The 15,181-nt window shown below is 39.3% G+C and overlaps 1 protein-coding gene across 4 annotated transcripts in view; it reads left to right on the top strand.

The window, feature by feature from the left end:
- Window positions 1–2,667, top strand: part of MME (membrane metalloendopeptidase) — a 91,348-nt gene extending 88,681 nt beyond the window's left edge. For all 4 annotated transcript variants that reach the window (XM_037134431.2, XM_037134433.2, XM_037134434.2 and 1 more), the window contains exon 23: window positions 1,441–2,667. In XM_037134431.2, the coding sequence (XP_036990326.2) occupies window positions 1,441–1,540 (100 nt within the window). In that variant the 3' untranslated portion in view covers window positions 1,541–2,667. The remainder of the gene's footprint in view (window positions 1–1,440) is intronic.
- Window positions 2,668–15,181: the final 12,514 nt, after the last annotated feature.

Genomic DNA, 15,181 nt, shown 5'->3' with positions numbered 1-15,181 from the left:
ATCAGGACTTCGGAGACCGTAGTGGAGAGGTTGAATTTCAGGCTCCTGGAAGATTTTGAAGTAAGAGAATGATGGAGTTTAATCTAAACTTTAAAGACCACTCTGTCTGCTGAGTGGAGAATGAGCTCCAGGGGGGAAACATGCTCAGATTTATATGAGTTAACACATCTGGCGTGTGGGGACATCTCAGTATTCTACTCGCCACCTCCCAACCCCAGGCAGGTGTGGCGATATGGGAAGAGAAGGGCAGGAGCCGGTTCGGGGTTGATGGGAAAACGCCACCTCAGCATCATGACACTGACCCACCTCCCCCCTCAGATGCTACTCGGTGCCAACAGTGGGTCGGGCACTGTTGTTCTTGCCCGTGGGGTCAGAAATAAGAAATTGGCATTTTGTCAGCCCTTTCCAGTTATTCAGGCTGGATCCAACTTCCAATATTTATGGAATTCTTCTGGAAAAAAGAAAATATTTGTTGTCTTCCCTATTAAATCAAATCAACAAATACCTATTTAAAGTCTATTGTATTTAAGTTACTATGTGAGCTCTTTCAGGATATCACAGAATTTTGTAATTTTATTCTTTGACCAAACTCTACTTATCTTAACTGCAATTCCAAACATGGATTATGCATTTATTTTACAAATGTGTACAGAATGTTTATAAATTAACTCTCCATAATAACCTTAAGATGTAGGTACTATTATTATATGCATTTTACAGAAAAGGAGGAGAAGGAAGGGAAGTTAAGGGGGAAAAGGGGGAGGGATTTGGAGGAACAAATAGGAAGGACACAGGGACGAGAACTAAGGGGGGTGGAAATGGGAGGGAGGTGGGGAGCAAGGGGGGGAGGCTGGGTTGGGAAAAATAGAAAAAAATGTATTGAAAAATAAATAATAAAAAAAAATAATAAGATCGGGAAAGGACTGAGGCACAGAGAGGCTAAATAAATACAATTCATAACCAGAATTTAAACCATACCAACGATCTTTAAAATCTGTTGTGTTAAGTCTTATACTTTGTTACCTTTTCATTAAAAAAATTTATTAATTAGCTCTGGCTGGTGTGGCTCAGTGGATTGAGTGCCGGATTGCAAACCAAAGGGTTGCCAGTTCCATCCCCACTCAGGGCACATGCCTGGGTTGCAGGCCAGGTCCCCAGTAGGGAGCATGCAAGAGGCAACCACACATTGGTGTTTCTCTCCCTCTCTTTCTTTCTCCCTTCCCTTCTTTCTAAAAATAAATAAGTAAAGTCTTTAAAAAATAAACAAATAAAAATGAAAAATCTGTCAATGAGAAGGACGGGCTCATTCTACTAGTCCTTTTTTTTTAACTGTAAATTCCCAGTTCCCTCACTTGGCCCACACAGAGAACTGCTCCAGCACCGCCACGTGCTGTGGACGTGAGTGTCCGATGCTGACGGTCACTTCTCTTTGTTTCACAGGATTATCGGGACTTTGCAGAACTCCCCTGAGTTTTCAGAAGCTTTTCATTGCCCCAAGAATACATACATGAATCCCGAAAAGAAATGCCGAGTCTGGTGATCTCCAGGTGAAGACGGTGCAGCCCCTGGCCAGGCTCGTCAACAGCACAGCTCTGGGGACTCTGTCCAAGAGAATGGGCCACAGAGGTCACTGTTATTCCATGGGCATAGTTCACAGAGACAAGAGCATCACAATAAAAATGAAGTTAGGTTCTTCTGGAAAAATGAGTGGAGGGAGGAGGGTGTCTAATGTCTATCAAGCCAGTCATTCCTCACTGTATAAATAATGCTTAATCTCTCAAGATAGAATTACCGTTCACTTCTGTTTCTCATATTTGCTGCCAGTTTCGTGCGGTCTCTTGAAAACAGTGTTAAGCATTATGGAGAGCAGGACTTCTAATCCGAGGGAGAAGAGGTTGAAGAAGACAGTTGGCAGCAAACGCGCGTCAGCAACACGCGTTAAAAACACATCGTCGAAGTACTTGCTTGTACTTTGATTTGCAACGTCTATGCTCCTTCAAATCTCTTCCAAAGAATTCTTCTACATATTGGGGCCTTGGGACTTACATAGTTTCAAACTAACATTTCTAGTCATCAGTTATTCGTTCTGCGGTCATTTTAATTTGAGCCCCTAGGGCTAAAATCAGTGTCTAAAACTGTTTTTTGTGGTACCTGTCTGGACTGATACTGAGATTCTTAAGGCTCCTGCAATTTTTTAAGCGATTTCTTGTTCTCTCCCTCTCTCAAAACTTGGTCTTTTTAAGAGATTTGTAGTAATGTATAAATAATAATTTTTATATTTAATTGTTAACTACATTTATGACTAAGTAATTATTATTATTATTAATCATTGAGTATTGAAGTTTCAGACTGAGATAAATAGTTAATGAACCAAGGTCTGTAAAGTGATGTACAGTTGAACATTAGAGACTTTTTAAACTTATAAATCATATTGATGACAAGCTTTATGTACAAACTTTGGGTTAAAATTGCCATTGGACAGTTGTCTAAAGATACATGAGACTTGTGGTTTACAAGCAGGATTTCCAGAATTAAATCTGTCCCTAAGGTGGCTATGATAAAAGGGCAAAACCGCATCTATGTAGCTCTGCATCTCCTCATCTTTTCAGATTTGTCATATGATGGAAATATTTTGATAATAAATTAAAATTGTGAGCCCACTACTCACTATGGTTGTTGTGCCAGCCTTCTTGCTTGGAAAGTGCATTTTTTAATAGACATTTGCGCCTCCATCTCCAATAGACCTGCTCCGAAAATTCTAACTTGCACAGAGCTCTGGAAGGGGGCCATGTAGTCCCTGACAGGAGCTCAGCTTCCGAGGCTTTTACTTTCTTCTCTTTTCCTGTCCTGTTCGCTACTTTAGTTCATTCCGTTACTTGATTATTAATTTACGAAAGAGATGCACTTCCAAATCTTTACTTTTCCCAACAAAACATGAAAGTGAGGATGTTGTGTTTTTTTTCTGTTTTTTTATTTTCCTGCTTCTTGAAAAATGCCCATTTACCTTTTTAAACAAATGTTAGTGACATACAACATATATACAAACATTTCATAAAGCATAAGTGTATAGTTCAGTGAACTTTCTCCAACTGAATGCAGCCCTGTAACCAGAGCCTGTAAGAAATAAAAACATCACCAGCTACCCAGAAACCCCTTCTCCCACCATCACTTAACTCCTCAGGGACAACGACTGCCCTCACTTCTAGTGTCACACGTAAGTCTTGCCTGTCTTTGTTCGTTATGCAAATAGAATCAATCAGCATTTGTTCCTTTGCATCTGGCTTCTCTCACTCAGCATTACGTTCACGAGATTCATCTGTCCTTTTGCATTTGATTGATTGTGGATCCCACATTCTCGTTGCTGAATGGTATTCTAGTGTGTGACAGCACTACAGTTCATCCGTGCCATTGTTGATAGCACTTGTAAAGTTTCCAATTTGGGACTGTTATGAACATGAATGCAAATTACTTGAGATTTTGATGAACTCATTTCCACAAATCCTTCCTAAGGTTATTATGAATACTGAACACATAGTTTCAGACTTCAAAAGTGGATATGTTTATGCCTTCTTCCTTTATCACTAGCACCATTATTATGGATAATTTAAAATACACTTATATAAATATTTTCTGAAACTGAAAACATTTCTAAATAATATTAGTAGCTGGAGGAACAGGAGCACCCAGCTCTGAAAAGAATAACTATCTTTGAATCACTTCATGTCTATCTTGTCCGAGCAACTGAATAACCAGAAATGAAGAGTGACTATTACAAATAATGAACAGACATAAGCCCTGGCTGGTATAGCTCAGTGGATTGAGCACCAGCCTGCAAACCAAAGAATCACCAGTTCGATACCCAGTCAAGGCACATGCCTGGGTTGCAAGCAACCACACAGAGGGAAAGGATGTTTCTCTCCCTCTCTCCTTTTCCCTTCCCCTCTCTCTAGAAATAAGTAAATAAAATCTTTTAAAAGAAGACATTACACTTGCCACAGCTGGCTCTCTAAAATGTGAGCTTGCTATCTGTATGGAGAGATTTGAGTGACATTTTCAATGGGTGACGGGCACCTCTCCAGTTCCTGGATCTCCTTTCTCTAGAAATACCAGATTTTCTGAGCCTAAGGGGCAGACCCAAGTCAGAAGACCAATACCTCTCAACCCCCATCACTAACCGTTGTTTAGTTGTTCGGGGACTTACAGTTTCTCTCGGCCTCCCCCAATCATCTGGAGTTGTCCCATCAGATAAAATCCATCTGTAATCTCACACATAGGTCCAGTTCCACCATGGCTGACTCCTGGTCAAAGACAGAGTCTAAAAGCTGAGACACTGGGGCCAGGGGCCTGTGTAATTCAGGGATGAGGATAGGAAGTTCTCCGGCACCATGGTAAGGAGTCTGCCTCCATGCTGCCATGCCGGTGTGGATTCTAGGTGCAAGGCGGAAAAAAGGCTATCCTGGGAGGAGATTTCTCTCTTATTCCAATCCTATTTTGTCACTAATAACAAGGGGACCATGGGCATTTGATCTGTTTGCTTGGGACTTTGCTTTTCCTAACCAAAATAAAAGAGAATTTGATTCTATCAGTAGTTCCCAGGAAGAGATGGAGAATGTCTCCAACGCTGCCTTACTCGTAATCTCTCCCTCAGTTAAGAACCACTGGGTAAGATAATTCCCAAATTCCTATGTAAATGCCTGAATCTCAATAGATCGCATGCTTGTCCAAAGAAAAGGATCAAAGCTTTATTGAGTTAGGGTCTGTGCAGTTCTTACAGTTTTCTCAAAAGCCTTAATCTTTCCTGTCGACACAGGTGAAGTTCTCAAAGTAGAAGATAATTTAGAAATAAGACTCGACCCCTTCAAAAGAAGGAAAAAGAAGGAAGTAAGGGAAAATGAGAAAGTTTTATCAAACTTTCCTTCCTCCCTTCCTTCCTTCCTTCCTTCCTTCCTTCCTTCCTTCCTTCCTTCCTTCCTTCCCTTTTTCTCCCTTACTTCCTTCTTTCTTCAAAAATAACACTTTCAGATGACTTTTAAAATGTAGTGTTTCAACTTATAGAAATATTTAAAATACAGGGGAAGGAAGGGAATTAAGAATCACCTACATACCAACAGTCAAAGATACTCCCTATTAATTTTGGCATATATTTTCCAACTCTTTTTCTATGCAACAATATTTTGACATAATTCAAAAGTCATAGTTCAAACTACAGTAAATATTTTAGCATTCCATACTTGATTCTGTATTTTGGGGGGTAGGACATTGATAGCAAGTTTGATAAAACTTTCCAAAGTTTTATCAAAAGAAGGAAGTAAGGGAAAATGAGAAAGTTTTATCAGCTTCCATCCAATCTCAAAAGTACAAAGTTGAAAACAAACATTCTTCTCACTACGCTGCCCAGCCCAGGCAGTCCTGCTCTGGCCGCTCCCTCGCCCCCGAGGAAACCTCTGTAGCAGTTTTGTCTTGAGAACTGTTGAGGCCAAATGGAGCCTTTGTCTAAGAAATATTATGTATCCTACTAGCGTGGAATCAAGTTCTTTTTAAATTGAATGATATTAACTATTTTACCAATATTTTCTCATTTTCACCAACCCATTCTTCCAAAGACACCATAGTTTTCTGATCTGATTTCTTTTCATATGTTCAATGGAAAGGTTGCCAAATGCTATGAGGAGTCACAGGCATAATCGGATAACTTGGGCAGACACCAAAAGTGATTTTGTGCACTGTCCTTGGACGGAGGAACTTGACTTCTGGTTGATCAGGTGAAGAGAGGGGCCACCTGTGACTGGTGTCAAAGTGGCCCATGTTTATTGCATTCTAATCTTTCTTCAATAATGTTGTGTTAATTCCAGCACCTTTGTATTTCACCTTTTCTGTGAAACAGTGAGAGATACTACTGTCGTTTTCAATCTCGTGGCCAAACTAGTACGCTTCCGTTTTTCATTTGACAAAGCGGACCCTCCAGTGGTGCAGGGGAAGCCTGGCAGAAAAACAAGCGGTGGCTCCTCAAGGGACAATGGGCTCTCAGCCTGGGCCCTGAACAGAGACTAGGCAGTCTAGCCATTGTGACTGTTTTTTACATTTCTGGATTCTCTTTCTACCCAGCAGCCCACAATAATTTTTTCAGGTATCATCCATTTTAACATCTGATTCTATTTCTTTAAATGTACTTGCTGTCATCTCTGATCTGCTCATCTCAGTTATAATGCATCTTAAAAGTTTGCTCTATATCCAGGAAAACAGAAATGGGGCCCAGCACCTGGATTATCATTCCCTTGGAGTAGATCTCTCAGCGCACATGCTATCAATGTCCTACCCCCCAAAATACAGCATCAAGTATGGAATGCTAAAATATTTACTGTAGTTTGAACTATAATATCAAAGAAATAGGGAGGAAAGACCAGCTAGCAGCACACTTTTGTTCAAAGAAAATATGAAAGGAATGCAATGTTGGATATACATTATGATTTGAATTATGTCAAAATATTGTTGCATAGAAAAAGAGTTGGAAAATATATGCCAAAATTAATAGGGAGTATCTTTGACTGTTGGTATGTAGGTGATTCTTATTCCCTTCCTTCCCCTGTATTTTAAATATTTCTATAAGTTGAAACACTACATTTTAAAAGTCATCTGAAAGTGTTATTTTGAAGAAAGGAGGAAGTAAGGAAGAAAAAAGGGGAGGGGAATGAGGGGGATACTTGACAAAAAAATTGAAACATAATTCCGTTGAATTTAGAATGTGTTCATTTATTTGAGAAGCTATTCAGCTTGGTATTCCAAGGCATCCAGTCCATGGAGTGCGGTCACCAGCTCTTCCCCACCCCCAACGGGCCAGATCTCAGTTTTATGCGGCAGCTTCAGTACACACTGCCTACCCCAGAGCAGGGGAATTTAAACTCATCCTGCTGACTGTGCTTAAATGGTTCTGTGAGAACAAAGCATCTACTCTAGAGGGGTTTTTTGGTTTGGTTTTTGGGTTTGGGGTTTTGGGTCTTGGGTTTTGTTTCCGAAAGTGCTAAAGGGTTGCCTGATCTAGGCTCACTAGTCCACCTGGTCTCCCTCCAAACAAAACCCTAGTACATGCCAAACCCTGACTAAGGTTAAGGATACAGCCTATAACTGTGAAACAGAAGCCAGTAAATCACAGTGATCGGACCTCAATGTTCCACCTGGTAGACACTGCGATTTCCAGGGGCTCAAATGCTAAAACTTAGGGGTTGAGCATGGAAGAGGCAGCAGGATACATCTAATCCCAGGTGACTCACTGCTTATATGTGAGGAGTTTTCATGTTGGTTGCAAATGTGAAAATCAAGCTTATTCTGGGTTAGCCAGAACTGGGGGCTTTGTTGAGCCACCCTTCCAAACATGGGCACGGGTCAGTAAGGGCCTTCTTTCCATGTGTCGACTTGACTGCCTTTCTCCAAAAGAGAGCCGTGATGGTCAACCACACCTAAGCTCAGAGATTCTCTGCTTCCTTCCCAGGGGAAGGACAGGCTCAAACTGCAGTCTCTGAAATCCTAGAAAACCCCAATCAGCCCTTTGAAGAAACATGCCTACCCCTGTGTCTAGGGCAGGAGGGAGAGTAAGGTTGTGGCAGGTATGATCACTGATTCCCTATGGAGTCACAGGGGGTAGTTTTCTAAAAGAAGGAAAGCGCCATTCCTAGAAGAGAGAGGTTAAAACAAAACCAGACGCCTTCACACCAGTAATACTAGATACTGCTTAAATGCTTTGCAAAACATCTCAGTTTGGATTACATTGTGCTTATTAAAATTTTAATGCGTCTATTTTAATTTTGGGCAACTAAGATGAAGATATTATACATTTTAGTTAAATTTATATTTAACATAAAATTATTCATTAAAAAGGTGTAAAAGAAAAGGAAGAATGCTTATTTTTATTGTGAGTGAGGCATGTAATTTATGTTGTTTGTATAGTTTCCATTTAATATAACTATACTATAAGTTAATGTTAGTAACCCAGATTTTACAGATGGTGAATTTGCATTTCACAGAGGTTAGCTGATTTGTCCAAATTCACACAGTAAATGACAAGGCCAGGGACCAAACAAAAGTATATTGAAGTTCAAAACCTACATTAATTTACCATCAAAGCTCTTTATATAAAATGCATATAGGTCAACTTGTTTGTGGGTGGTCATTTCTAAAACATTCTAAGAAAAATGAATGAAAAACAACACATTTTCCAACTTTTATTCCTTTACATAAACCTTTATTATTTGTAAAAGAACGTTAAATATTTAAATGATTATACTAGCAAACATTTGGTACTTTATTAGAAGCAAAAATAATAATAACTCAAAATGAAAAAAAGAGAAACACAGGGTAAAGTAATATTCTTTGCTTTGTCACTACACTTATCCAGTATATTCATTCAGTTATTCACTCATGAAAACATCAGTTACATTTTGTATAATATACAATATCACACATTAAAGGGCCTATTAGAAGATCAGCTTCTATTGAATCTACCAGAAGATAAAAACAAATGAAAATCACCAGCCTTTAAATATAGTACAGACATTAAAATATCTGCAAATAAATATAGCTGAATGTGTGATGTGCCAAGAGATATAAGAAAAAAATGAGAATAAAGAGGAATTTTGTTTCCTAGCAGGCCAAAGACATTCTACAGGAAGTAACATTTAAGTAGCATTTGACAGTATGGATGGGATCCTGACAATCAGAGAAGGAAATGAGGAAATATTTTTGGTTAAGTATCTCCTATACAAAATTAGGCAACAGAGTAAGAACTCCACAATTACTCTGTGTAGCAATGCTAGCTCCGGAAAAACAGCAAAGGAAGCATACACTCCGAGACTGCTGACATCTATCCACACTTGGCTCTTCGACATGACTTGGACCAAGAAAAGTGTTCCTTATCTCTAAGTATTTTATGCTATTCCCAAAGTTTATTTGCTATCATTCTACATTAAAAGAAGTCCCGTGCATTTCTGGCATTTGTTAGAAGTTGTGTGATGAGGATAACATTCATCTTTTTCTGGGAATTGAGAATTCTACTCTTATTCCGATCTTCTTACTAAATCACTGCACAGAGCAAATAACTAGTTTTCTGCATTTCCATTGTCACATAATTAAAATCAGAGTTAGGATCAAGGCCTCCTCAAAATCAGAAGGCAAGCAGATGAAATGTTTTGCAAATTAAACTCCTTGGAGATGGTGAGAGATCCCTTCATGCAAAGGAACTAGGGCACAGTGTCACGGAAAAATGTGAATCCAGACAGAGCCAGATAGACTTGAGAACACCCAAGGTCAAAGCTCGGCTACAGGGCAAGTATTTGGCTCCTCTAAGTCTCAATTTCCTCTTCTTTGAAATGGTCTTAATCACATATACCTCTCTGGAAAGGATCCTGTATCAGTTGCCAAAAAATTGTATTTTCTACTTTGTTGAAATTTAGTACCTTGATCGTTACCTCTGACTTTTCCTTGACACTAATTAAGTCTGTGGTATTTTAAAAAACACAAGAGGTTTTGGCCAAAACACTAGAATTTTTTTTTACAATATTGTCTTTTATGTTGCCCTAGGTGAGTCACATACTTGATCCCTTTGAAATCGTTTTTCTCACTAGATACTCTTGAAACAGAAAAGGCACAGAACATGCAATCCTTTAAATAGCAGGGGATTTCTTCAAAAGTAAAAAGGAAAAAAGCTAGAACACACTCAAAACAAAATGGAAATTTTGAGGAAGATGATAATTTGGGGGGAAATGGCTTATGCAAGTATTTTCACTGTTCTGCAAAAATGTCATTGGCTCAGAGACCTTAGGAAAGTTATTTAACTCCTTTGAAACTTAGCTAGCTCAGAAGTGAAGTATACAAATGTAATTTGGTCATTTAGATAAGTGATAGGTAAAATAATACTCCCTCCCCCAAAGATGTCCGTGTCCTAATTTCCAGAACCTATGGATATGTTAAGGTATATTTCAAAGGAGGAATTAAAGATTGCCAATGAAATTAAGGTTGCTGACCAGATGACCTTAAGAATGTGAGGTTACCCTGAGTTATCCACTTAGGTTCTCAACAATGAAGATCAAGGCCGAAGGGATTAGAATGATGCAGTGTAGAACCAGCTGTTGTTCACTGTGAAGGTGAAGAATATCACAAGGAGTGCAGACAGCCTCTAGAAGCTGGAGGAGACCAGGAAAGAGATTCTGCCCTTGAGCTTCTAGGAGGAGTGCAGTCCTGCCTATGGCCCCCTGGAGACTTCAGTCAGATTTCTGGCCTACAGAACTGCCAAAAAATAAATCTGTGTTTTAAGCCACTAAGTTTGTTGTAATCTATTACAACAGCTATAGAACATATAAAATATAAGTAAATATTCCTTATATTTCATTATTATTTAAATTTTCTGAAAATTATGCTAAGCTTAGATATCATCTTCTGATGCATAACTATATATGTAACTATAAAATTTGGTCCAAAATATTTATTCTGCACTTACCTGTTGTTAATTAATGAAGCATATGGATACAGCCTCAATTTGGGATAATTAGATATGAGTTGTCATTATCCTAAACAAATATAAGCAGTCATAATTGATGCACTCACACAAAGACTAAAGCATTGGCCTTTATGAAATAAACATAATTCATCTCACAGACGTTAGATATTTGATACTTCCCAAGCCTTGCCTATCACCCACCTTTTATCTCAGCATGCAAACTAATTAACCACTGAGGGGACCTTCCTTGTATAAGCACTAATATGTCAGGAAAGCATTATGACTTTATCCACTGAAGTAGATAAAATATAAATTGTTTAAGCAAAGCTTTGAGAAAATAGAAACCCAGGACCATGGAAATGCTAATCGTAAAGCAGCCTTGAGATTTTGCCGCACTTGGCAAAATGCATTTTCCTGAAAGTTTACTTAAATGCGTTGTTTTTACTTTAGACAAACTAATGAATTGCTATGTCTCAGGAATTCTGTATTCAGCCTCAGGAGTCTGAATTTTTTTTAGAAAGACCTATTGCCCCAATGCTCAAACATTAAAAATAAAGAGATAATCACACTGACAAGTGCATGCTGTCCTTGGCAGCAACATCAAGAATATTCCTGATTTTTAAAAAAATATATACAACACCTGTAAGTTCATATTTACATTACTCAGGACTTATCCAATATTTAATGAGTTCCACAGTGAGCAAAATGAGTGAACGAAGCCCTGCCCATGCTGTGCTGGAGCCAGCTCTTACCCACTCATGAGAGCTGATTTTTAAATTTTCAAGAATTTTGAAACCTAGTTGGCATCACGTTATCTTCATAGCTTGAAATCATCCAACACTATAAATCAGGGTTGGCTGGTTGATTGATTTTTCCCAGGGAGAAAGCTGTTCAACATTTACCAGAATACCACCAGCCCTGACCATAGGCAACTCACACTCTAGGAAGTAACCAAGGTGACCATCCAACATAACATACAATCCAGGGGCGTTCTCGTATGTCTGAGATATAATAGATGTGTGTGTTTGTAACTTCCCCCCACATGGCTGTAGCTTTCTCATTCTAACCTGTTACTGTTTTTCAATAAATGAAAGTAAAGCACCTTAAGGAAGGTGCTTTCCAATTCACACAGCGGCAGCATGTGAGCTAGCACTACTTTGTGGGGGTTAAGTCAGAACAACTGTGATAAAGGATTTAGGCATCGTGGACATGATGAAGGAGTTCAAATGAGGAGACTCCATCCATTTGCAAATATTTGCTATTGCTTTAGGAAGATGCATCATTAGCTAGGTTTTACACAGGCAGGTATTTCTGAGAGTAAATAGTGGAATGAGAACTCCGAAAGACAAGAACTGGTTCAGTCGAGGTAGGTTGCTGGGACAGTCTTTCAAAAGAAAAGCACTTCTCAAGGTAATTTGGGGTTAAACTGGATGGGGATCTTCAATTCAAAATTTACATTTTTCGAGTGCACTGGAAATTTTAAAGCCTGATTTTTTGCCCAAAGAAGGGCTATGCTAACATGGAATCTAGAGACCTAGTCAACGATACAAGAATTCATACCTGTTTTCTTTACCATCGTGCCTTCAGGGCTTCGTTAAAGACACAGTACATTGTAGCACTAAAATTTTGTTCTGTTTAGGGACTGTGTGCTGGGTTTAAGCCATTGTCATTAACCCTTCCACCACAAAATAGATCTGTTAAAATATGTTCCATACATCCCAGCTAAGCTGATCCCAAACCATTTTCTGAGTTATTTCATAAGTGGCTTTTACATTCTTTTCTGGTGAGATATTTTGCCAGACTAAAATTAAGAAGTTAAAGTTAAGAAGCTAATGATAGGCAGACATAATTTGAACAGAAATTGTGACAAAAGACTAGAACAAGGAAGACTTGCTTAATAGAGTTGTTCTCATCCTGCCGTAGAGACTTGAATCAGAACCAGCAAGTGGTACTCGGTGTGAGGTTAAGGCAACACAAAAGAAACTGGAGTTGAATGCAATGGGGTGAAAGTTACTGAAGAGGCCCATTCATTTCCACCTCAGGATTTCCTACGTAGAAAGTGTGCTATGCTGGAGCCCTTCCAACTCTTGCCATTTGTGACACCCTGGGCCTTTGTCATTTGCTGGAATTCGCAGAAGAGGGAAGGGCTAGTGCATAGCACTAGAATTAGTGTGGTGCTGACGTTGTAAGGTATAAAAATGTCAACTCACTGTACTGTACACCTGACACTTATATAACCAATATAAGATTGTATACCAACTATTCTTAATTTTTTTTCAAAAGAACCAAGGTTTGGAGGACAGCAAAATTTGGAGGGCTACCCGATGAAGATAAATAGGTAAAATAGATAAAGAACATTAACTGTGAGGTCCTCATTCATAAAGCAGAGGGAGGTGTAGAAAAAGTATCAGGGTGCATGTTACCACTTTGTCTTATGACCCATCCATCAAGCAGGAACCAACACCCTATCCTCTCAACTTTCTCCCAAATATTTGTTAGAGTCCTGTGGGGGCCACACACATGCTCCATATAAAACCAAGTCCAGTACTCTTGACCACTCAAGAATTTCTTCCTCTCTGGTTTCAGTTTTCTGCAAAGACTCCTCCTATTAATGCCAATTCCTAATGCAGCAACTATGCCCCAATACCTACAAAGGGGACTTTAGCTGCTAATCCCCAGCAAAGGGACAGCCAGCCTCAGCTACACGTCTCCAGTGATACAGCTCTCACAGCGCAGATGCCAGGCACCACCAAGGGCACTGTCATCTGACCTGAGGGCTCTGTCTCTTGTTACTGCCAGAGACTTCCTAGCATAGAATTTTTCCATTGTGTCAACTACCATATTATTGACATCTTGTGTTCTCCCATCCCACAAACATTTTTATTTTTAGGGGGGAGTATATACATAATATATGCTACATGTAATATGTGCTATATATAGTATAAAACATACAAATGCTATCCATATAAAAATATATGTGTGTGAATATATGCATGTGTGTATATACATATGTGTGTATATATTTATATATACTGTAACATCAATGACATATATAGTATTCATTTGTCTTATTATTGCAGACCCCTTATCCCAGGACTCCAGTCTGAACCCATGGCAGCATTCTGAGTGACCGACAATGCAGGAAGCTCAGAATCTCCCTTCTCCCAAACTTTTGAATATCATCTCTCACTTCCCTGAAGACACACCATTTCCTGTGAGGCTCCTCACTTCACCCTAAACAAACTCGTTGTGCGTGCCCTCCCCCTCCACCACCATGCAGGGTTGATACTCTGTGGGCAGGAGCCTATGTGCATATGTAATGTGTTCACAGCTGGCACCCATTCGGATCAGTCAGTAGGAAATATTTTGCCTAGTCTCCAGAACTCCCTAAATCCTGGAATAAATACAGTGGAGTTCGCAGAATGGGACAGATTTCCTAAAAAAAATCTCAGGAAAGTGCATTTTCCAATAGGAAGAATCTAAGATATTAATGTTATCATATTAGTATGATAATACAAGTATTAATTTTTATTTCAGGAGGTATCAATGCATCTCATTTACAAGGACATTTACTGTAGAATAAAACAAACTGTGACAAACTGAGCCCTTCTGACACTGAAAATTGGCCAAGGTCCCAGTGGGGTCAGTTAAGTAGAAACTTCTGTGACCGTGCTCCTCACCCCTTTCATAGCAGAATTCCTGAGTTTTGTCTGACCACATGGCCACTTGGCTAGAGACTACATTTTCAGGCAGGGGTAGACGTGTGATTATGTTTCAACAAATAGAATGTGCACAGAAGCACTGTGCACAACCTCTGGGTCATATTACTTAAGAAAGACATTTGTTGCACTCCATGGTGAAGACTGGAACGTACAAATATGCTGATGAGCTCGTTTCAATCAGATGGAAAAGTAACCGGATGGATGAAACATGGGTCGTTGCACAAGCTCACCCTGGGCCTAGTCTGGACTGTTAAATGAAAAAGAAATTGAGTCCTACCTTGTTTTAGTCTGACTGTTTTATTAAGAAGAGAGGGGTCGCTTTGTTACAGCAGCTTCATCTCTGTGTTAACAAATACAAGGAGCTATTATAAAGCCATTAGCCTCTGGGTGGAAGAGACAAATGTTTAGAATTTGTGTATGAAAGACCAGAAAAACTATACATACAACTCCAGGGACTGTGTGGTCCCCACGAGAATTAATTCCTGTTGAGAAGAAACACTGTGGGCTAAAGTGTAGATGTTAATACATCACAAACTGCATGACAGTCTGGAAATCAACCCTATTCAGGATTTCATATGACAAAAGAGAATTATGTTAAAATAGAGAAATTTTCTAGTGTCCTCTGAAGTAACTTCTCCCATATTAGTTCCCAGGCTATCATAGTAAAATGAATAAATAAATAAAATGTAAAACACAGTTGCATGTGTCTCGGTCATTAGTGTTAGCTATTATAATGAACACTCCCCAAATTGGGGAGCACAATCAAAACTTTGTTCACCTCCACCTATGATACCCAGTGCAACCAGGAAGTTTTCCCACGAGCCTCTTCTCTAACCCACGACTGCCACCTGGCTCCTTCTGATATTTTTACTCACTGTCTTGGAATTCTTTGCTTTTACCACATGGATGGGGGGAGAGAGAGAGGGGGCCTGGGGAAGACGCACAGAATACACGGTCACCCAGGCCTAGAAGC

Source organism: Artibeus jamaicensis, unplaced genomic scaffold (assembly GCF_021234435.1).
Source record: "Artibeus jamaicensis isolate MK-2021 breed Jamaican fruit bat unplaced genomic scaffold, CSHL_Jam_final scaffold_474, whole genome shotgun sequence".
Taxonomy (NCBI): Eukaryota; Metazoa; Chordata; class Mammalia; order Chiroptera; family Phyllostomidae; genus Artibeus; species Artibeus jamaicensis.
This window is presented reverse-complemented; position numbering and strand designations above follow the sequence as displayed.